General features: G+C 45.0%; 1 protein-coding gene across 1 annotated transcript in view; it reads right to left on the minus strand.

Moving 5' to 3' along the window:
* The window catches only part of itprid1 (ITPR interacting domain containing 1), a 269,051-nt gene that overhangs the window by 188,579 nt on the left and 58,168 nt on the right, over window positions 1-22,304 (minus strand). Inside the window, exons 2-4 of the mRNA XM_038809821.1 lie at window positions 12,725-12,940; window positions 6,842-6,887; window positions 451-494 (exon numbers count right to left, since the gene is read on the minus strand). Of these exons, the coding sequence (XP_038665749.1) occupies window positions 451-494; window positions 6,842-6,887; window positions 12,725-12,887 (253 nt within the window). The 5' untranslated portion in view covers window positions 12,888-12,940. The remainder of the gene's footprint in view (window positions 1-450; window positions 495-6,841; window positions 6,888-12,724; window positions 12,941-22,304) is intronic.

Raw genomic sequence — 22,304 nt, forward strand, 5'->3', positions numbered from 1 at the left:
GTGCTGCACCTGGTTTTACCGGTGTCAAATTACAGAGAAGATGAAAGAAAAATCACAAACATTGCTCCCACTTGTTACACAGTATGTGTTTGGCTGTGAACTCTTCCAGGGACAAATTGTCCCATAAGCTGATAAATGAAGAATGATTACTTGAGCAAGATACAAACTTTAAAATAAGTTCTTTGCTTTTGGAGGATAGTGTTTGTGTGCAAGATATTTCCTACAACCTGCTTCTGATGTGTGAAACTCCACATTTGTGACACACATGTGGATCACGTACTTAACAGGCTGTTTATTTTGGTACTGAAATGGAGGCAAATTAACTGGTGATGAATTATTAATAATTATCATTCATGTGTGCATAACAGGTGTTCGAATTCATTAGCAAAGCACAAAAGTCTTAAACATTTATGAAACTCTCAATAATAATTCCTGGTTTATGATCATTACCTGTTCTCTGTGGGCTCTGAGGCCTGTGTTCATTTGCATGTAACCTGTAAAGCAACAGGCACATTAAATTATTGCAAACAGCTGCCACGCCCAGTCATTAAGTTTATTCCAGGAATTAAACACAACCTTTGATGCAATAGTTTGATATCGGAGGGAGGGTGGAGCTCTCAAACATGGAGCAATCAAATTGCTAATTTAACCCTTACAGCGCTGAAAGCTCTGGGGACTTAGGTGTCCCGTTGACTGGTCAGGTTTCCAACAAAAAAATCCATAGCTGAGTTCCCTTGATGCTCTCTTCACTCTGCTGTCATAACTTTACAAAACGTGCGGCACAAATCTTGTCCCAGAAAATTTCTGGAGAGGTGCAGCTCAGCGAGCGAGGTCAACTGACGTTTTTTATCCCAATCTTCTTATTTTTTTGCACCATAAATTACTGAGAAATGGTGAAGCCAGCCACACATCTGTGTGACAAGTTCAATGGTTTATCTCATAGGTCAACCAAATTTAAAGAAAGAGAAAGTGACACAGAGAACAACGGAATGAACGATGGGGGGGGGGGGGGGGGGGGGGTGAATTAATTAGAGACGGAAAAAGAAATAGAGAAAGATTTGATTGTGAAAAACAAAATGATTTTAAAAATTAACATTTTAGAAATCTCTCAGAACAATTCATGACTTATGGGAGTGAGGCACCAGAGCTTCTTTATGAGCAAGGTTGCATTTCATTTTGAGGTCAAAATTTACATCAGGAGCCTTACAGCATAAAATACTCCCCCTAAATTCCTATGACAAGATTCATTCATACGCTTGGCACAAAGCCAATAAAGCATCTTTGTGAGGTTCACAGTGACATCCTATTATTGCAAAATAGAAGAGGGGTAAAAAGCATCCAGCCATTTGTGGTGACACACTTGGTTGTGCATCAAGAGCAAGAAACGTATCCCTTGCTCGCCGCTTATTGAATTTCTTACGCAGTAGGAATTACAGACACTGTGAACTCTCCATTATTTGTCCAGCAATGTTTAGAGCCTTGTTGACGGGCATTAGAAGAAATCTTTGCAACAGAGTGAAAGCAGCTGAAAGGAAAGTACTGCTGACACACGAGGAAACATGTTCTTCTGACCCTTTTACATACAGATTGATTGTATCCCTGACTAAAAGTGGATTGGGGATTTTCTGCTTCATGTACTTACATATCTCCAAGTGCTTAATTTGTCAATTTAGGGCCGGACCACAGTGGCAAGCCTCCCCTTGGCCTCCTGTTTGGGTGCTAGTGATTCTATCGTGGATGTGGAGAATCAGTATTAAAAATAACCAGCTGCACAGAAATAGATACCCGAGATCGCCTGCAGTGTGCTGTGTTCCCAGGCAAATAATTTATTGTTTTGTACAATAGGGCGAATTGAAAAAAAAAAATCAGACAGCGGATGAGGCACTGACATTTGTAAAAAATCCAACTACGGAGGATGGGGGAGACTGTCGCAGGCGATTAGATGCTGCACACTTTACCTCTGGGATATGGGTCAAGTTCAATCTAATCCTGATAATTCCCAATGTGTCATACAAAGAGGCCATAGAATGATTGGCATGGGAAATGGATGAATGATTGGTATAGGAAATAGATAAATGTTTCGCGGCTGCATTTTGTTCTAAAGCAACAGTTGTTTGTTTTAATAATATTAATAATAATCTTTATTGGTGTCACAAATTGGTGTCATTAATGCTGCAATGAAGTTACTCTGAAAATTCATCAATCGTCACATTCCAGCGCCTGTTCGGGTACACTGAGGGAGAATTCAGAATTTCCAAGTCACCTACAGCATGTCTTTCGGGTCTTGGTGGGAGGAAACCAGAGCACCCTGAGGAAACCCACACCGACACAGGGAGAACATGCAGACTCCGCATAGACAGTGACCCAAGCCGGGAATTGAACCTGGGACCCTGGGGCTGTGAAACCGCAGTGTTACCGTGCTGCCCACCCAAACCCATCCGAAGAATACAATAATAACAAGGATAATGATCCCAGTGGAGGTCCATGCCTCCCTGCAAATGGACAAAGCCCCCATTTTCTGCCCAAATCCAATGTCTGTACATAGTTTGATGAACATCGGCGACCAGTTCATATTGGCCTCAGCAGGCAAAGCAAAAATGAGCCTATGCTTTTCTGAGAACCGGGCTGACCAATCTTTTGTCTTCCCCACGGTCAGATCAGGAGAGCTGAAGATGCTGGCAATACAGTATGGAGGGGCGAGAGCAAGCAGCAATAACTGGGAACAGTGCACAGCTGAAGTAAAACAGAAACAAGGAATGTGGGGATAATGTTCAGTCACAAAGGTGGACAAGAACCTGGTCATCTGGTCGAGCTGCAGATGGATGTATGTGCGTCCCATACATCCACCCACAGCAACCAAGAGGTTGGGGGGCTGTTAGAGGAGTGCAGAGAACAGTCAGGATTCCTCCATGCGGCTTTCAAGAGAAAAAGGAGTTGTGGAACTAGCTGAGAATTTCTTCCCAAGACTTGATGGACTTGATGGGCTGAATGGCCTCCTGCACTGTAACCATTGGCAATCCTATGTCACCAGGTTTGAACACCAAAGTGCGTGTTTGATATCAAAGACAGGTTCACCGGCTGGAAACCAGCCTGATTGAAGCCTCCAGAGTGTCGGCCTATGTCCAAAGGAGACTGCAGGACAAGGTTGTCCCAGGTTGTGGGCTTGGTAGTTGAAGACCAGAATAGGGGTCAGAGACCTCAGAGAAAAGGTTGGGGGAGGATTGGTAGGGAGTGGAGGGGTTGTATCCTATAGCAGACACGCTGGGTCCAGCAGCTAAATGGAAAGATACTTAACTCATGAATCTGACTGTCCTCTGCTGGGTTTTCTGAGGGTCAGTCAGACATGCTGCCTTTCTTGAAGATGGTCATGATTATGGTGGCTTTGAAATCTCCTGGCATGCCTTTCCCCTTCAAGATAAGGGAAATGAGGCCAAGTATTTGCACCAACAATGCTTCTCTGCCATGTTTTAGTCATTCAATGAGGACTCCATCTGCTCATGATGGCTTGTTGGTCTTTCGCTGTTGGGTGGCCTTTTCTATGTCTTGCTGGGTTGGGGTTTTGCCGAGTTGGTGGCGGGTAGCATACTGTGGGATGGAGTCAAGCGCACTCACATTGAAAACAGAGACGGCAGTTTTCTGTCCGTTATTGCCAGTGGGACCATCTGGTCTCGCCACCGGCAACTCCTCACCATGGGTTTCCCAGAGCGAGGAGTGGATTCAATGGGAAATCCCGTTGACAGCAACGGGACCAGAAGATCCTGCTGCTTGCCAATGACAGGCAACCTCCTGCCGCCAAGAAACATGGCGTGGTTGCGGGGGATAGTCATGGAAAGTCCCCCGCAGAGTCTCTGTTAAGCACTCTTCGTAGTGCTCCTTCCAACAGGCACTGACTGCCTCTCTGTTCTTCGTCAGCAGAGGGGTGGGACCTTGGCTGCTTGGGCTGTTTCTTGATTGCACGAAAGAAACTTCAAATATTATGGATGTCGGACAGCTGCTGGGTCTCCTGCATTTCTTCGCCCACCATCTATCTTTAGGTCACCAGTTTTCTGCTGGACCTCAGCCTTCAGCTCTCTGTAGAGCTGCTTTCTTGCTGTCATTTTGGGTTGCTGTTTGAGGGTCAGAAAAGCCTTGCGCTTGCAGCTATCAACTCCTGGATCACTTAGTTCCTGATGCTGATTATAAGAACATAAGAACATAAGAACTAGGAGCAGGAGTAGGCCATCTGGCCCATCGAGCCTGCTCCGCCATTCAATTAGATCATGGCTGATCTTTTGTGGACTCAGCTCCACTTTCCGGCCCGAACACCATAACCCTTAATCCCTTTATTCTTCAAAAAACTATCTATCTTTACCTTAACAACATGTAATGAAGGAGCCTCAACTGCTTCACTGGGCAAGGAATTCCATAGATTCACAACCCTTTGGGTGAAGAAGTTCCTCCTAAACTCAGTCCTAAATCTACTTCCCCTTATTTTGAGGCTATGCCCCCTAGTTCTGCTGTCACCCGCCAGTGAAAACAACCTGCCCGCATCTATCCTATCTATTCCCTTCATAATTTTAAATGTTTCTATAAGATCCCCCCTCATCCTTCTAAATTCCAATGAGTACAGTCCCAGTCTACTCAACCTCTCCTCATAATCCAACCCCTTCAGCTCTGGGATTAACCTAGTGAATCTCCTCTGCACACCCTCCAGCGCCAGTACGTCCTTTCTCAAGTAAGGAGACCAAAACTGAACACAATACTCCAGGTGTGGCCGCACTAACACCTTATACAATTGCAACATAACCTCCCTAGTCTTAAACTCCATCCCTCTAGCAATGAAGGACAAAATTCCATTTGCCTTCTTAATCACCTGTTGCACTTGTAAACCAACCTTCTGTGACTCATGCACTAGCACACCCAAGTCTCTCTGAACAGCGGCATGCTTTAATATTTTATCGTTTAAATAATAATCCCGTTTGCTGTTATTCCTACCAAAATGGATAACCTCACATTTGTCAACATTGTATTCCATCTGCCAGACCCGAGCCCATTCACTTAACATATCCAAATCCCTCTGCAGACTTCCAGTATCCTCTGCACTTTTCGCTTTACCACTCATCTTAGTGTCATCTGCAAACTTGGACACATTGCCCTTGGTCCCCAACTCCAAATCATCAATTTAAATTGTGAACAATTGTGGGCCCAACACGGATCCCTGAGGGACACCACTAGCTACTGATTGCCAACCAGAGAAACACCCATTTATCCCAACTCTTTGCTTTCTATTAATTAACCAATCCTCTATCCATGCTACTACTTTACCCTTAATGCCATGCATCTTTATCTTATGCAGCAACCTTTTGTGTGGCACCTTGTCAAAGGCTTTCTGGAAATCCAGATATACCACATCCATTGGCTCCCCGTTATCTACTGCACTAGTAATGTCCTCAAAAAATTCCACTAAATTAGTTAGGCATGACCTGCCTTTAACGAACCCATGCTGCGTCTGCCCAATGGGACAATTTCTATCCAGATGCCTCGCAATTTCTTCCTTGATGATAGATTCCAGCATCTTCCCTATTACCGAAGTTAAACTCACTGGCCTATAATTTCCTGCTTTCTGCCTACCTCCTTTTTTAAACAGTGGCGTCACGTTTGCTAATTTCATGGAGGCATTGAGGGCAGACCAAGCGCTGTGGACACTCTTGTGTCACTGGGAGACATCAGGTTGACAGTGAGGCCCTGGCTGAATAGGGCTCCCCTACCAGGGTCTTTGAGAGATTCAGCTTTGGTTTCTTTCACGGCATTGTTTCTTTTGCCATTGCTGCTTTGTGGCTACATTGATGTTGATCACAATCCAGATTAGACGGTTGTCCTTCCAGCCGTCTTCGGCTCCTGTCAGGGTGATGGGCATATCCTTGTGGTCCCTCTCTCGGACATTGACAGAGTCAAGCAGGTGCCAGTGCTTGGAATGAGGGTGTTGCCATGAGGCCTTGTACTTGTCTCTAGCAGAACAATGTGTTGGTTATTACAAGGCTGTGTCCCAGGCATTTTTTCAGGTGCAAGGTACTGTTGGTGTTGGATTGCCTACCTGCTCTCTGCCCATTACACCTCTCCAGGAGGTCTGTGTCCTTTCTAACACTGGCGTTGAAGTCACCAAGGAGGATCAGCTTGCTGCTCGTTGGGACTCAAGAATGGAGTAAAATTCTTGTTTGGACTTGTCTGCAACTTCCAGTGTTAGGCATATACAGTGAGAACTGTAGCACACTGGTTCTGGTCTGGGCTAAGCTGAAAGGTCATGAGGCATTCATTGATCCCAAAAGGGACGTCTCGGAGATGGCCAAATAATTTGTTTTTATTGGCGAAGCCAATGCTGTGAAGATGGCCCCCTTCTTCTGGTTTGCCTTTTTAGAAGAAGGTATGACCCCTCCTTGTTCCTGGAACTAGACTTTCCCTGCGCACCGGGTCTCACCGAGGACAGCAATGTCAATGTCAAAATGCCTGAGCTCCCGGACCACACTAGCAGTACACCATTCTGATCTGTCCCTGTTGAGGTTGTCCATGAGGGTCCTGATGTTCCAGGTCAGGGTGGCCTTTGCACAACAGCTACCACAGGGGCTTGACGGAACAAAGCCTTGGTCCCAGGGGGATCCTAATCACAGGGACTGAGAAGGAGCTAGCTCATAGAATCCCTGCAGTGCAGATGAAGGCCATTCAGCCCATCAAGCCTGCACTGATCATGATCGTTATTGTCAGGTAAAATAAGGAAGGTACGAAAGGACAAGAAAACGATGGTTCTCCTTGGACCCAATTGAAAGGATGTCTTACAAATTCTAAGAAGTGTGAAATGATTACTCACGTGCAGCTCGTGTTCAGCCATTCTTGAACACTCTGTTGCTTGTAGTCTATTTTGGGAGCACAAAATCACAAGACAGATACAAATGAGGAAGACCATAATGCAATTTAGCTCCACCCTCCCTCCATAACAGCATCCGACTGTTTCTTATGTGATTTTAGTTTTCATTCCATGACTACCCAACCCAAAGACCCTTCCACATCTTGGTCACCCTTTGAATGCAGAATTTCCTGGTAGCATTTGTAATGTTTTTAAATAGTTTTGTTTGGTAATCTATTGATGATGTAGTTAAAACAAACAGAAATTATTTGTTACTTATCAGATTTTAATTTCCTAAGAACACAGGAGCTTTCCATGTTGTAATATATCTGAGTTATACATTGTGATACTATCAGTTCAGATAACAGTGTAAGTAACTATGGAAAGTGTGGTGCCTCAGGTCATACATTTTTAAAATTTTGCCCCTTGTTCAAAATTATTGACGGGCAGCCTTGATCGATGTACGCTGAAATTTATTTGGCAGAATTCAGCATAGCATACCTGTGACCATAATTATCAGTTTATTTTACTTTTAATTGATTGCAACTCGTTTTGTAAATCTGCAGGATGCATTACATCATCATTAAATTATGAAGTTGAAGCTATGCGACCATGGCCAGGATTTCCCAGGCCTGCAGCGGGATATTCAGCTGCCCAGCCGAAAGTCCATCCGCTTTCAGAGGCGGGACTGGAAAATCTTGGCGGTGGGTGGGACTGGAAAACCCAGCCCCAAGTCCTGTTTGAGATTTAAATCGGTTGCTTTTTTCCAATTGATTGTTTCTTTAAATTTACTTACTAGTTGCTGGGCAGGTATTGGCTCCGCCCTCTTTTGCCACTGGAAATTAACATCTATAAACAACTTTCTTTATCTTTTGCTTTTCCAACATCACAATGAGTCACCACAATCCTGGTTGAACACCTCATAGCAACCATCACCTTTTTAAATTTGGCATGAGGTTTTACAGCAAACTCTCCCAATTTAACCAGTGGATAAGTACTGATGCACTGGCTTGCCTGCAGTATTGGCTTTGCTCTTTCATAGCCAACAACTCCTGAAGTGGGCTTTCTGCTTCAGAGGCAGGAGGGTTACCCACTGAATCACTCTAGCTCCCTACTTACTTCTGGAGACAACAAGGTTGTAATTACATTTTCTCCCATACCAGGCAGCTGAGCTGGCAGTGCCATGGTGAGGAGTAGGAGGAAGCTCCTATTCAACTTAAGGAATCTGATAGGGAAAAGGATGAGGAGGATTCAGGAGGATGTTAAAGACTTAGGGGCAGCATGGTAGCATTGTGGATAGCACAATCGCTTCACAGCTCCAGGGTCCCAGGTTCGATTCCGGCATGGGTCACTGTCTGTGCGGAGTCTGCACATCCTCCCCGTGTGTGCGTGGGTTTCCTCCGGGTGCTCCGGTTTCCTCCCACAGTCCAAAGATGTGCAGGATAGGTGGATTGGCCATGATAAATTGCCCTTAGTGTCCAAAATTGCCCTTGGTGTTGGGTGGGGTTACTGGGTTATGGGGATAGGGTGGAGGTGTTGACCTTGGGTAGGGTGCTCTTTCCAAGAGCCGGTGCAGACTCGATGGGCCGAATGGCCTCCTTCTGCACTGTAAATTCTATATTCTATATGAAGGTGATGAGGAGGGTGGGAGAGGATGATGAGGAAGGTAGAGGATGATGAGGAGAGCAGAGGAGGATGTCGAGGAGGGAGGCATAGTGGCACAGCGCTTAGCACTGCTGCCTCACAGCACCAGGGATCCTGATTCAATTCCCGCCTTGGGTGACAGTTGAGTGATTGGCTGGGTGGAGTTTGCACTTTCCGCCCGTGTACGCCTGAGTTTCCTACGGGTACTCCCCTTTCCTCCCACAGTCCAATAATGTGCAGGTTAAGTGGATTGGTCATGCTAAATTGACCCTGAGTGTCCTAAAGGTTAGATTGGGTTATTGGGTTCCGGGGAATAGGCGGGGGGGGGGGGGGGGGGGGGGGGGGGGCCTGACCTTTGGTCGGGTGGTCTTTCAGAGGGTCAGTGCAGACTCGATGGGTCGAATAGCCTTCTTCTGCACTGTTGCATTCTATGATTCTAGATTAAGGATTTAAGATCACCTCAACAGATTTGTTTCAATAGTTACCAAATACAAATAAGGTTTTGATAATTGCAAATCTGGGTGTAAAAAAAACACCTTTCCAGAGTTTCATGATGATTGGATATTTAGCAACTGTCTAATTGTTCCACTCATTCATGAAATCCACGTTACATACTTTATAGGTGGGGTGTTAAGTTTTTCTTTATATTGGTGACAACAAGGATTTCACAGCAGCATTTCCGACTGCTGTGCCTTTCATTTATTCCTTTGCACTGCTCAGCTGGCATTTTCTGCACACATGCGATCGGGCCATTGGTGCCCTTTGTGGGTGTTGTGGTGGTGCAAAGGGGTGCCAGGAACCCTCCCATATTTTGTTCGTCAGTGTGTTCAGGAAGGGGGTGCTGGGGGTGGGGTGAAGGTCGGGAGTCGCTTCGGGGCCTCGGAGATCGGGACGCCAAATCTCTTCCATACATTGGGAAGTTCCGGTGAGCAGTGCTCCCCACTGCACTTTAATAATAATAATCATTATTAGTGTCACAAATAGGCTTACAGTAACACTGCAATGAAGTTAGTGTGAAAATCGTCGCCACACTACGATGCCTGTTCGGGTACACTAAGCGAGAATTCTGAATGTCCAATTTACCCAACAAGAACATCTTTCGCGACTTGTGGGAGAAAACCGGAGCACCCAGGTTGAGGGCTGTTAAGAAGGCGTACGGTGTGTTAGCTTTTATTGGTAGAGGAATTGAGTTTCGGGGCCATGAGGTCATGTTGCAGTTATACAAAACTCTGGTGCGGCCGCATTTGGAGTATTGTGTGCAGTTCTGGTCGCCACATTATAGGAAGGATGTGGAAGCATTGGAAAGGTACAGAGGAGATTTACAAGAATGTTGCCTGGTATGGAGGGAAGATCATATGAGGAAAGGCTGAAGGACTTGAGGCTGTTTTCGTTAGAGAGAAGAAGGTTAAGAGGTGGCTTAATTGAGGCATACAAGATGATCAGAGGATTAGATAGGGTGGACAGTGAGAGCCTTTTTCCCTGGATGGTGATGTCCAGCACGAGGGGACATAGTTTTAAATTGAGGGGAGATAGATATAGGACAGATGTCAGAGGTAGGTTCTTTACTCAGAGAGTAGTACGGGCGTGGAATGCCCTGCCTGCAACACTAGTGGACTCGCCAACACTAAACGCATTCAAATGGTTATTGGATAGGCATATGGACGATAAGGGAATAGTGTAGAGGGACTTTAGAGGGGTTTCACAGGACGGCGCAACATCGTGGGCCGAAGGGCCTGTACTGCGCTGTAATGTTCTATGTTCTATGTTCTATGTTCACCCGGAGGAAACCCTCGCAGACACAGGAAGAATGTGCTGACTCAGCAAAGACAGTGACCCAAGCCTGAAAACACACCAGGGTCCCTGGCGCTGTGAAGCAACAGCGCTAGCCACTGTGCTGCCTTGCCGCCGTTTCTCTGCCCTTTCACCTTGAGAACTGTTAGTCAGATGTCAGGCATGGTGACACAGTGCTGTCTCACAGTACCAGGGACCTGGGTTCAATTCCCATATTGGGTAACTATCTGTGTTGAGTTTGCACTTTCTTCCAGTGTTTGAGTGGGGTTCCTTCAGGTGCTCCGGTTTTATCCCACAGTCCAAAGACATACAGATTAGGTGGATTAGCCATGCTAAATTACCCGTAGTGTCCAAATTTTATGTGGGGTTACTGGGTTACAGGGAGAGGGTGGAGGTGTGGGTTTAAGTAGGGTGCTCTTTCAAGGGCTAGTGTGGACTCGGTATGCCGAATGGTCTCCTTCCACACTGTAAATTCCAAGATCTAAGAGCATCTGTCTGAAATCTTCCAATGTCAGCAGTGTTGACTCCATGTTCAAGGCCTTGCTGAGTTCTCAGCTGAATTTGCCAAAATATTAAATGAGATTTGGAATTTTAAGCAAATTAGAAAAATGGCTTAGAAGATTGATAAACGTATTAATTGCTGCCGGAAGATTGGCTTAACATTTACTAAGCCAATGTCTTTCCCAGCTTTTTAGATCCTCTTCCATTATCATCACACCAGTTCACTAAATATTGGGGCCATGAATTCCACTCCATAACTGCCAACTCCACCCCTGTCCCTGGCAACGACCTGAGGCTTAACTAGACTGTTCACAACCTTGGTGTCGTATTTGACCCAGAGATGAACTTCCAACTGCATATCTTTACGATCACTTAAGGCGTCACTATTACCCTCTTATGTAAATTACCAAACACTGCCTCAACCCATCTGCTGCTAAAACCCTCATCCTCCAGCTTGGAAATCCCACCCCCAGTAAATATCAGCACCTTTGTGATTCAAAATTGAAAGTGCTTCAGTTGTACCCTCTATTCTGAAACTATTAACTGATAATGCCATACTTTTCCAAAACCTTTTGTGGCCTTCAAAATATGCCAGTGGCCCTCAAAATATCCCAGTGGCCCAGTTCTGTCTTTAACTCAATTCCACACAGAACTTTTCTGTGAGGAGTCAACCAGCCGCATTCATGAACAGAGGAATTTTCTTTCCCTTTCCAAACACTATGATATGAAGGATATTTATGGCTGCCCCAACTGCAGCCTTCTGGATCTCACAGTCACCACTCACAGCTGAAGACCGGCTTGTTGGATAAGCTGAATAGTGTTCATTGAACTGTAAGCAAAATTTCTCATTTCAGAAGTGGAGGAATGAAAATAACAGGGCGACGAGATTTTAAAAAAAAAAGAATTATTGCAAACTGCTGGATTTTCTTTGGGGATCAGGAAACACTTGCACTGCCCTTTAAGTTGACAGAAAGGAAATGATCAAAGACTATTTTATGAGATGGATTTTTATAAAAGAATAGAATCATGGAATCTCTACAGTGTAGGAGAAAACCATTCGGCCCATCGAGTCTGCACCGCCCCTTGGAAAGAGCACCCTACCTAGGCCCAGACCTGGTCCGATCCACATAACCCAGTAACCCCACCTAACCTTTTGGACACTAAGGGGCAATTTAGCATGGCTAATCCACCTAACCTCCACATCTTTGGACTGGAGGTAGGCAGCACGAGTTGGGAAAATCCATGGCTTGGCCTGCTCACCTCTGGAGAAAGAACCAGGGAGGATGGGATTTTCATTCCAGAATGGTGGGTGAATGTTGCAGTCTGGCCAGCTGACCCAGGAAAAGGTTTGGACGCAGCCACAGGGGCTGCCAGGAGTCAAAGAGGGTGGTTTGAAAGGCCCACCCAGTGCTGTGGAACCTTGTCCCAGTTATAATAAAAATAGAAAGATCCTGCAGTCCTCACCATGCCCCATCCTCTCCCCTCGACATACACACACACCCATTCTCCATCCATGTCACCTCATGCCCCTCACCCACCCTTATGCCCACTCCTGCCCATATGTTAAGATGTGGCCCCACCTACCCACTATGGCACCTCATGCCCCATGCCAAGATATATTCCCCACCAACCCATTATGACCTTTCATGCCCCCCATACCAAGCTATGGCACTGCTATGCCCATTCACACACTATATATTGTACGGAACCAATTCAGTCAATGAACCCTATAATGACAATAGGAAATATAAAAAAAGATTTTGAAAATTAATTGATGACGTTAAACTCAAGAAAAATCCCTTTTTACTATCATCCAGTAAAAGGTGTTAATTTTCAGACCCATTAAAGTATCAATAGCAAAAACTGTAAACACTTGGGGATTTAGTGACAGTAATACTGTAGATCGCTTACCATTCTTTGTATGGAGAATGGAAGGAAGATCATCCGCAGCTGCTCCTGATGAATTTCTATCGACTACCTTCCACATCTCCTTCATTGATGCTAGATTCCCTCTCTCTGTTTTGTCTAAGTTGCAAACCACAGTCTCGGTATGAACCGGGCCTGAAAACGACATCTTCTTGATAGCTTGGAATTAGCCGGCAGCTTTTCGACCATTGATTGTAATAACTGCAAAATATTGTAGGAAGGATTAGTTTTCACTTTTGCAAATACTATCAGAAAACAATCCCAAATTAGCGCTGCTGCCTCACGGCGCTGAGGACCCAGGTTTGGACCCGGCCCCAGGTCACTGTCTAAGTGGAGTTTGCACATTCTCCCCATGTCTGCCTGGGTCTCACCCCCACAACCCAAAAAGATGAGCTAGGATAGGTGGATTGACCACCCTAAATTGCCCCTTAATTGGAAAAAAAGAATTGGGTACTCCAAATATATTTTCAAAAAAAAAAGCAATCCCAAATCCAGTCTCAAAGGTTACCTCAACCAACTGTTAGATTACACCTTTAGATCGGCTCAGATACTTATATTTTATTTTTATTTTGTTTAAGGGGTTTGTTTTATTTGGCCCATTGACTCAATCCAGGTGCACAATTCTCGAGATTGCAAGGATGTCCTCAAGAGTTTTTTACAGAAGTAAAATTGGAGGGTGGTATATGTGATTTCTTATCCCTGCCCCCAAACCAATTCTCCCTTTAATCTTCAGGCAAGGAAAGAACCAAAAATTCTGAGATTCCTTTGAAATACAGTGACATGCCATATCAATGACACTGTGATACATTTCACTGTGGATTATACAATCACAATGTTTGTCAGAGACAAATGAGAATAGATCTATTGCACACAAATTAAATTGATGACATTTTGTTTTCTTGATATCAAGTATTGAGTAAATTTATATGAGGCGGCCAAATGGCAGATACCAACAGCAGAACATGCTCGTTTACTGTCAGAGCGAAGCATTGGGTGAGGAAAATGGGATGGGCAGCTTCCTCCGCTGAATTTTTAACTCCGCTGTATTTTTAGCTACTTGTACAAATATCAGTTACAGGGTGGATCCCACAGTGCCACACTGGCAGGCCGGGCTCTGATTGAACCCATCCCGCCAGCAACTTTGTTTTTACAATTTGGGGCAGCCGAATTCAAAACAGTACCCTCCCCCATGGAACTCCCCCCACCGCACTTCCCAACCCCTTGTCAATCAACGTCCAGATTCCCGTTACATCATCGGTGGGGTGGAGCGGGGCAGGAATAATCGCAATGGGAAATCCTGCCAACGTAAAATGCGTTTTGGGAATCCTGCAGGATTTCACGTTGCTGCCACCAATCACGTCGCCCGAGCAGAAAATCCCCCGCCCAATTCTGTACTATTTATACATATTTTCTTCTCAGGTTGTATTCTTTATCCACGGTGTGAGTCATAGGGCCGCAATGGCACAAAAGGAGGCCATTTTGTTCATTGAGTTCATACTGGTTCTCTGTTGAGCAACCTGCACAGTGCCATTCCCTCACTTTATTACTGTAACCCTGCAAGTTGATATCGTCCATCCAATTTTCTTTCTAATTCCGAAGATAAAAGCAAATTAGGGCGGATGCTGGAATCTGAAACAAAAACAGAAAATACTGGACAATCTCAACAGGTCTGACAACATCTGTGGAGAGAAAAGGGAGCTAATGTTCAAGTCTGGATGATTCTTTGTCAAACCTGCTGAGATTGTCCAGCAGTTTCTGTTTTTGTTCCTTTTTAAATCATTGTTCGCATTCAATTTCAGCACCTTTGTAAACATCAAGTAAAAGATCATTATCTGTCACTGCCTCAAAATTTTTTTTCTTATATACCTCTGTATCTCTTGCCCAAATCTTAAATCTATATCCCTCATAGTTGTATCATCAGTTGATAAGAATAGCTTTTCTATCTGCGGAATAAGCACCGAGATCGGATTTGTGGAGGGTGTGAGGTGTCAGCCAGTGATTTGTGGGGGAGGGGTTGTTGAGAATTTAAGAGGTGGCAAGCAGAACGGATGCCAGACAGAGGTGGTAACTTACCCTTGCAGCTCGGTGGAGGTCGTTGGTCTTCTTCTTACATTGGACAGTGGCCCTCCTGGTCATGCTGCCCGCAGACAGCCACTGCCTCCCAGGTGGCTCTACTACTGGTCGTCCGACTCCTCTTGAGCGAACAGGGTGCCCTGTCTCACCTCTTATCACTACATCATTCCACATAATTATTCATGCTTGGAATTCACCCACCTTATTCACCAAAAGTTGTGCATTTGCATCGATGCATTCTAAACCTGTCTTTGTATTCTTTTTAGTTCTTGTTAGTCTGCTCCTCTCTAATATGTGACAACTTTATTCTCCATCACTGACCAACTCTCACTTCTTTCTGCACCTTATTCCTCTTTTCTATTTCTATAATGCCCATCTCACCTGAAAATTTAGTTCAGACTCTCCCAAACACAATTGTAAAATTCCCCACAAGATCCTAAACCTGTTTAGGTGCAAACCAACCCCAGGGGTGCCTCCTGCCCTCGGACTGGTCCCAGTACCCTGAGAAATCGAAGCACTCCCCCCTCCGATGTCATGCCTCAAGCCACGCATTGACCCTCCCTGTCATCGTATTTCTACTCTCGCTAGAATATGACACTAGGAGCAATTGAGCTCACGTTTTAAACAGCCTCTCTAGTTCCTGAAAGTCTGACTGTAGGAGTTCAACTACTGTGGGAGAAATCTCAAGTACTAGCAATGCTTGCATCAAACAGCAAAGAATAATGGCAGCTAAAGATAAAAGGCAAGCTGGAAAGACCAAGCATTCCAATGAAAATAAGACAATTCATTCTTGCCCATACTTTGGAAAGAGAGACAGGTCTGCAGACGAGCTCCACTGCCACGTTAGAATGCGCACAAAAAATGGTCATCTTCAATAAAGAAGGAAAACAGGTGATAATGATGTCATGCTCACCTTCTGACTCCTCAAAGCCTTTGCACCATCTACAAGGCACAAATCAGGAATGGAATGGAATACTCCCCATTTGGTTAGATGAGTGGCATCCCTAACCCCAACACTCAAGAAGCTCAATACCATCCACACAGAATAGTCCAGTTGTTTATATGAACATATAAATTAGGAGGAGACTACTTCACCACTCAATCATGGCAGATCTCACAGTGGCCTCAATTCCACATTCTGTCCACCCCACTATTTTTGTCTCCATTTTTAGTCAAGAATCTATCTACCACTGCCTTACAAGTATTCAGTGACCCTGCCGCCACACTGTCCTGGGAAGAGTTCCAAACTCAAAAGAAAAAAATTATTCTCAACATGGTCTAAAATGGGAGATCCTTTAGTTTTAAACTGTGTCCCCTAGTTCTAGCCTCACCCACAAATATCCACCCTGTCAAGTCTTCTCAGGATCTTAAATGTTTCAATTAAATCACCTCTCATTCTTCTAAATTCTAATGGATTCAAACCCAACCTGCCTAACATTTCCTCATGAAAGGGATCCTCTCAACAATTTTGCAAAGGTCTCCATCTATCTCAAAGTGCAACTCAGGGTTTTATTTGGTCACAGTCACTCAGGTGGCAAGGGACTACTAGAGGTTCATACTTACAAGATTGGAAGCTGGAGAGTACTCAGACCATCTAGTGATGTGAAAGCAAAATCAATTCAGTCCATTGGTAGCCAGAACACTGGATGATGGAGGTGGGCTGTCACACAGGCACTGCTGCCTCCAGTGAGGTCTGACATGAGCATCTAATCTGGAAGATCTCAGGATACCTGGACGCAGTGGTACCACCTTATTTGCAACAGATCATCATCGTTGGCAACAGCACTGAAGGATAAGTACAACAAGAGGCAGTCCAAATCCTCTCGTCAATTTTGAGAAGATTAAATGTTTTGAAAATAAAAAGATCTTCTGCTCTCAGTGGATCCGTTCAAATCCCAAAATAAGTGAGTCCATGAATGTGGTCTCATGCTGTGGCTAATGCCAAGATGTTAAGGCAGCTTATCCTTCCTCAGTTTGACATTGGTAAATTATTTGTGGAAAAATTTAAGACTAAGTACCATTCGTTAAATAGCCGCTATGTGCTAAATATCAGTCGACTTGTTTCAGTCAGGGAGACACTACCATGCTTATCTAATACTTCCACAAAAAACACAGCAATGCACCTTTCTGAGTAGCAGCTTTAACAAAAAGGACAGAGACTCATACTCCTCATGTGACAGGGAAATTATTCCATGACGGATATTTGGTGAGTGCGTGCTGCTCTACAGAGAACATGCTAAATATTTGATGGATATTGTGAACACACTTCCTACTCAGAGATGTTTATAATTGCAATTTGCATTCAGAAGCAGCTATTTTTACCTGAATGAGCACTGAACTATTTTAGTGTCCCAAAATATATGATGAATAAAATATATGGCCTAAGCTTTTAAACAGAGGGAGACATTTCAATTCTCAGAAACCCCAAATTACGTGGAGGAAATATTATTCGAATGAAAGTATGTTTTGAATAAGATGACACATGCTCTTTTTACAGCAGTTTGCACTCGCATGCAATTGTATTAATCATGGAATCATTGAAGCACAGCATGGTTACAGCACAGAAAGAGGCCATTTGGCTCTCTGGAAGGGCTACTCAGCTGGTCCACTTCCTTGTCTTTTCTCAGTAACCCTGTATTTCCTCTCTCTTGGATTGCTATCCAATTCCTTTTTGAAAACCGTAAGAAGTCTTACAACACCAGGTTAAAGTCCAACAGGTTTGTTTCGAATCACTAGCATTCGGAGCATAGCTCCTTCCTCAGGCGAGACAAATCTATTGGACTTTAACCTGGTGCTGTAAGACTTCTTACTGTGCTCACCCTAGTCCAACGCTGGCACCTCCACATTTTTGAAAACCAATATTGAACGTACATCCACCACGCTTTCAGTTGAGTAAGTACGAGTCCATTCTTCTTGAAATCTATCACTATCCTTCCCATGGTTCATAATACATCCAAATACAAATACCATCAATATGGGGCAGTTAACCAGAAAGTCAATGAGAGATTCAGAAGGAACTTCTTTATCCAAAGAGTGCACTGAATAGTTTGGATGCATTCAATGGGAAACTAGATAAGCGTGTGGAGGAGAAAGGAATAAAGGGGCATGTAGAGGAGAAGGGAATGAAAGGTTGCGATGGTAGATTTAGATGAGGAAAGATGAGCGGGGGATTAAAGTGGAGCATCAACAGGGGCATGAACCAGTTGCATCGAATGGCCTGTTTCTGTGTTTTATATAATATGTAATCCCATGAGTGTTTTGTGTCAGTTGCAAATATTGAAGGTATGCCGCGGTCATCCAAGTCTAATGAGTTGTTGCGAGATGTCACAATCTGGATCTTGCCCTCGCTGGGCGAGGTCAAGATTTACATACTTAAATTAGCCATTAGGCTTTTATAATATGTTGATGCTCGATTTCCCCGAGGCTCAGGAATGAATGCCCGTGCCTGGGAGACATCACCATGGCACCGTTAAGCACTGGTCTGCATTAACGTGGATCAGGTGTAACAGCACCTGGGTGGAAGGTCTTCCAGGCCATCTGAGGCCCTCGGGGAGGGTGAACCCTGGGACTCCCGCTGCCACCTGGGCAGCATGGCACTGCCAGCCTTGCACATTGGCAATTCCACCCAGGCACTCTGGCAGTCTCACTCTGGCCCGGGTGGCACTGCCAGGCTGCCAAGGACACTGCCAGGGTGCCAAGCATGCAGTGCTAAAGTTCCTGGGTGCCAGGTTGCCAGTGCCAGGGATCAGACCTGAGGCTGCCTTGCTCTTAAGAGGTGGAGTGAGAGGTAGGTTGGGGCAGCGGCGTTCCGGAGGTCGCAATGGGGTGTCTGGGAGGTGGTGGGGGGGGGGGGGGGGTAGGGGGTCAAGAGATCATGGGGGGCATTTAATAAAACAGCAGCCTGATTTCTTCCTGCATTGATGAGAAGTATGTACGGCCTCAATGGGACATTCCCGAAAAAATCAGCAGAGTCCCGTCTGACAGCGGGGTCATTCCCAAAATGGGACTGCGTGCTAAATCACACCCGAGCTCATTAATACAGATCAAGAAAAGCTGTGGTCCTAACACTGACCCAAGGGAGCCTGACCATATACTTTCCTCTAGTTTGAAGAAAAACGTTTACCACTGTTCTCCGTTTCCCATCACTCAGTCAATTCATTTTGCTGCTGCTCCTTATATTTCATCTGATTGAACTTTGTTGACAAGCCTGTTATGCGGAACTTTATAAACACCTTCTGGAAGTCCTAACACATTGCATTATCCTGATCAACCATTTTTGTTAACCCATCGAAAGATCAATCAAGTTAGTTAAACACAGTTTGAATTGAACCAAATCCCTGCTGGCATTCCTTAATTAATCCCCATCTGTTCCAGTGACTGTTAATTTTGTCCGGCATTATCATTTCTGAAAGCTCCCCTCCACCGAAGTTAACCTGATTGGCCTCTAGTTGCTGGACTTGCCCTCAAATTCTTTTTTGAACAAGGGCGTAATATTTGTAACTCCTCAGTCCTGTTGCACCACCCTGTACCTCGGGAAGATTGGCAGATTATGGTTCACTCCTTTGCAATCTCCATCCCTATTTCCCTCAGTATCCTAGATGCATCAGGATCCAGACCGAGTGACTTACCAGCTTTGAAGTAAAACCAACCTTTCCAATACCTTCTCTTTATCAATTTTTAGCTCATTCAGTGTCTCTACTACCTTCTCTATTAATCGGACTTTGGTAGAATCTTCTTCCTTGGTGAAGTTTGATGCAAAAGTAGTAATTTCCTACCTCACTTCTGCTCCCTGCCTCCATGCAAACATACCCTTTTTGGTCCCTACTTGATCACACTCCTCATTTTACCACTCTTTTACTATTCGTATGCCTGTGGAAGGCTTTTGGATTCAGTTTTATATCAGCTGCAAGTCGTGCTGTAAAATGACAGGGGAAAGCTATTTCCAATGATGGAAGGATGAAGACCAAGAGCACACACACTTAAGGTAATTGGCAAAAGAAGCAATGGTGACATTAGGGGAAATCAGCAGCCAGGACCTGAACGCACTGCCTGACAGTGCAGAAGTAGGTACATAGGAACAGGAGTAGGCCATTCAGCCTTTCAAGCCTGCTATACTAATTGAGATTTTGCGGGGAATTGATTGTTATCTGAGAAAATAAGAACGTGCAGATGTGTCAGGGGGTAAATTGCTTGTATGGAGAGCTGAGGCAGGCAAGATGGGCTGAATGGCATCCTTCTGAGCTGTAATGATTCTATAACTCTATATTAAAAATCATGACATGAAGAGAGAGTATTTCTACTCACTCCACTTCACTCCATTACAAAGATACATTACTCAGAGTAGCTTCATTTAAAGCATTCAACACATCCAAATTTAAAAAACGACCTATTCCAAACATTTGTCTCATAATCTAACACTTGGGCACACTGGTAACATTAAAGTGAATATACACTGCACTCTTTCTAAGGCAGGTGTGATGCCAAAAATTGTACACAGTGAACTGGATTTAATACAGTCCATCGCACATCGGTCTCCCAGCAATGAGAAACTTTCCAGTAATTAAACTGGAGGCGGAAATGGGGGAAACTTACCCATTAATGGTGGGTTGTCAATTAGGTTCATCATTGACACCAATGATCCCTGAGCTCACTGGAAGTCAGTAATGAATCAGAGATACATGTGAGTGGCCCCATATATCCATGCCTCCAGAAGACTGCTAGGCAAGCTCTGTTGGAGGGCGGCACAGTGGCGCAGTGGTTAGCACTGCTGCGTCACGGCACCTATGGACCCGGGTTCAATCCCTGCCCCGGGTCATTGTCCGTGTGGAGTTTGTACATCCTCCCAATGTCTGCCTGGGTCTCACCTCCACAACCCAAAGATGTGCAGGCTAGGTGGATTGGCCACACTAAATTGCCCCTTAATTGGAAAAAAAATAATTGGGTACTCTAAATTTATGAAAAGAAATGTCATGCTTCTTAATTGCTCTTTCATCTACAGTGCTCACAGTCAATCCATCTGTCTTTATGCAAGACAGGCATGCCCATAATCAGCGTTAGAGGGCCAAAACTTAAGGGGAGCTCTGGGCATTCACGTCCCATGACAAGCAGGTCACAGAGCTGGATGGTGAGAATAGAGAGAAATTTTCTGTACAGAAGGCAAGACTGGCCTCCCCCCAAAAAGCCAGTGAGGATCTAGTATACCTCAACAACATGTGGACAATGGGAGTGTGTGACCTATATTGCAGGGGCCTGCCTAGTCAATCACTATTTACTCTTTTCTATATTCCAGAACAAGAAATCAGAGGAAGATCTCCAGAAAGGGCCTCAGCCTCAGACCACTTCAGATGAGAATGCTGAAGATTTGGCACTGCGTTCACCTGCCCTCTCCACCAGCCCAGATACAAATGCCTCAGTGGGTCCTATCTCTAGAGTAGGCTTGGGCTCACAATCTAGTGATTGTCTCGCGGTCATAGGTCCACAGGTGAAGGCAGTGACGGCCAGGGTCTCTGACATTTTCGAGGACTGATGGAGACCAGTCCCCTAAAGAGTCCATGTTTAATAATGAACCTCACCCTGAAAAGAAAAGATGGGGCACAGGCAGGGGAACAGCTGGCAGGGTTGTCAGAGGCTGTCAACAAATTGGAACGAAGGATTGGAGGAGTCCGTCCACCTTCTGTCTGATGTTGCAGGTCCAGCATGTCAGTGCATCCAAGTTTCGAAGGGTGGCAGCCACCTTGGAGACCCAGATCCTGAAGAACGCACAGTTTTGGCCGGATTTGCACTTGCACCTGCACTCCGTCACTGCATTCTTGCAGTGGCTACGAAATATGGGAATCGGGCATTTTGCCCTCCCACCAGGTACTCTTCCTCTCAAGGAGTCAGGAAGGGACCTTTTTGCACCCACAGGGATGAGGAGCACCATACACACACATTTACCAAGGAATCTCCAAGTGTGTGTGCCATTCCAAATCCCTTTGCTTGCGATCCCCATCAACTCCAGAATGGCCAGGCCAAGGAGAGTGCGTCTGCCCTTGAACAGCAAACCCTGAGCAGGCCTTCCATGCTTTTGGGCTCCAGAGAACATCTGCTAATGTCATCTCAGGCAACATACATAGCAGTGAGCAGGCTGCCTCACCTCTGCTGCAGTTGTCGGGTCTACACCTAGATGTGGTGGTTGAGTAAGAAAAATGAAAACATTTTGAATGCACAACAGTGGCATGGGTGTTCAGCCATTCTATTGTAAGTATGTTTCATTTTTATCCCCTGCCAAGTCTCAGGTGCTGAATGGCTGACCAATATGATGTAAGGACCTGCAATCATTAAAGGGTGTCAAGTGACACCACCCCAAACCCCCAGTTATCTCCCATTATGTTCCTCAATTCCATTAAGTCTCCCTCAAAAACATAGAAAACAGAAGCAGAAGCAGGAGTAGGGATTCAGCCCTCATTCATATTTGGAAAAAACTGTGGACGGACAATTCACTCAATCTTGG

This window comes from Scyliorhinus canicula, chromosome 10, assembly GCF_902713615.1.
Source record: "Scyliorhinus canicula chromosome 10, sScyCan1.1, whole genome shotgun sequence".
In the NCBI taxonomy this organism is placed as follows: Eukaryota; Metazoa; Chordata; class Chondrichthyes; order Carcharhiniformes; family Scyliorhinidae; genus Scyliorhinus; species Scyliorhinus canicula.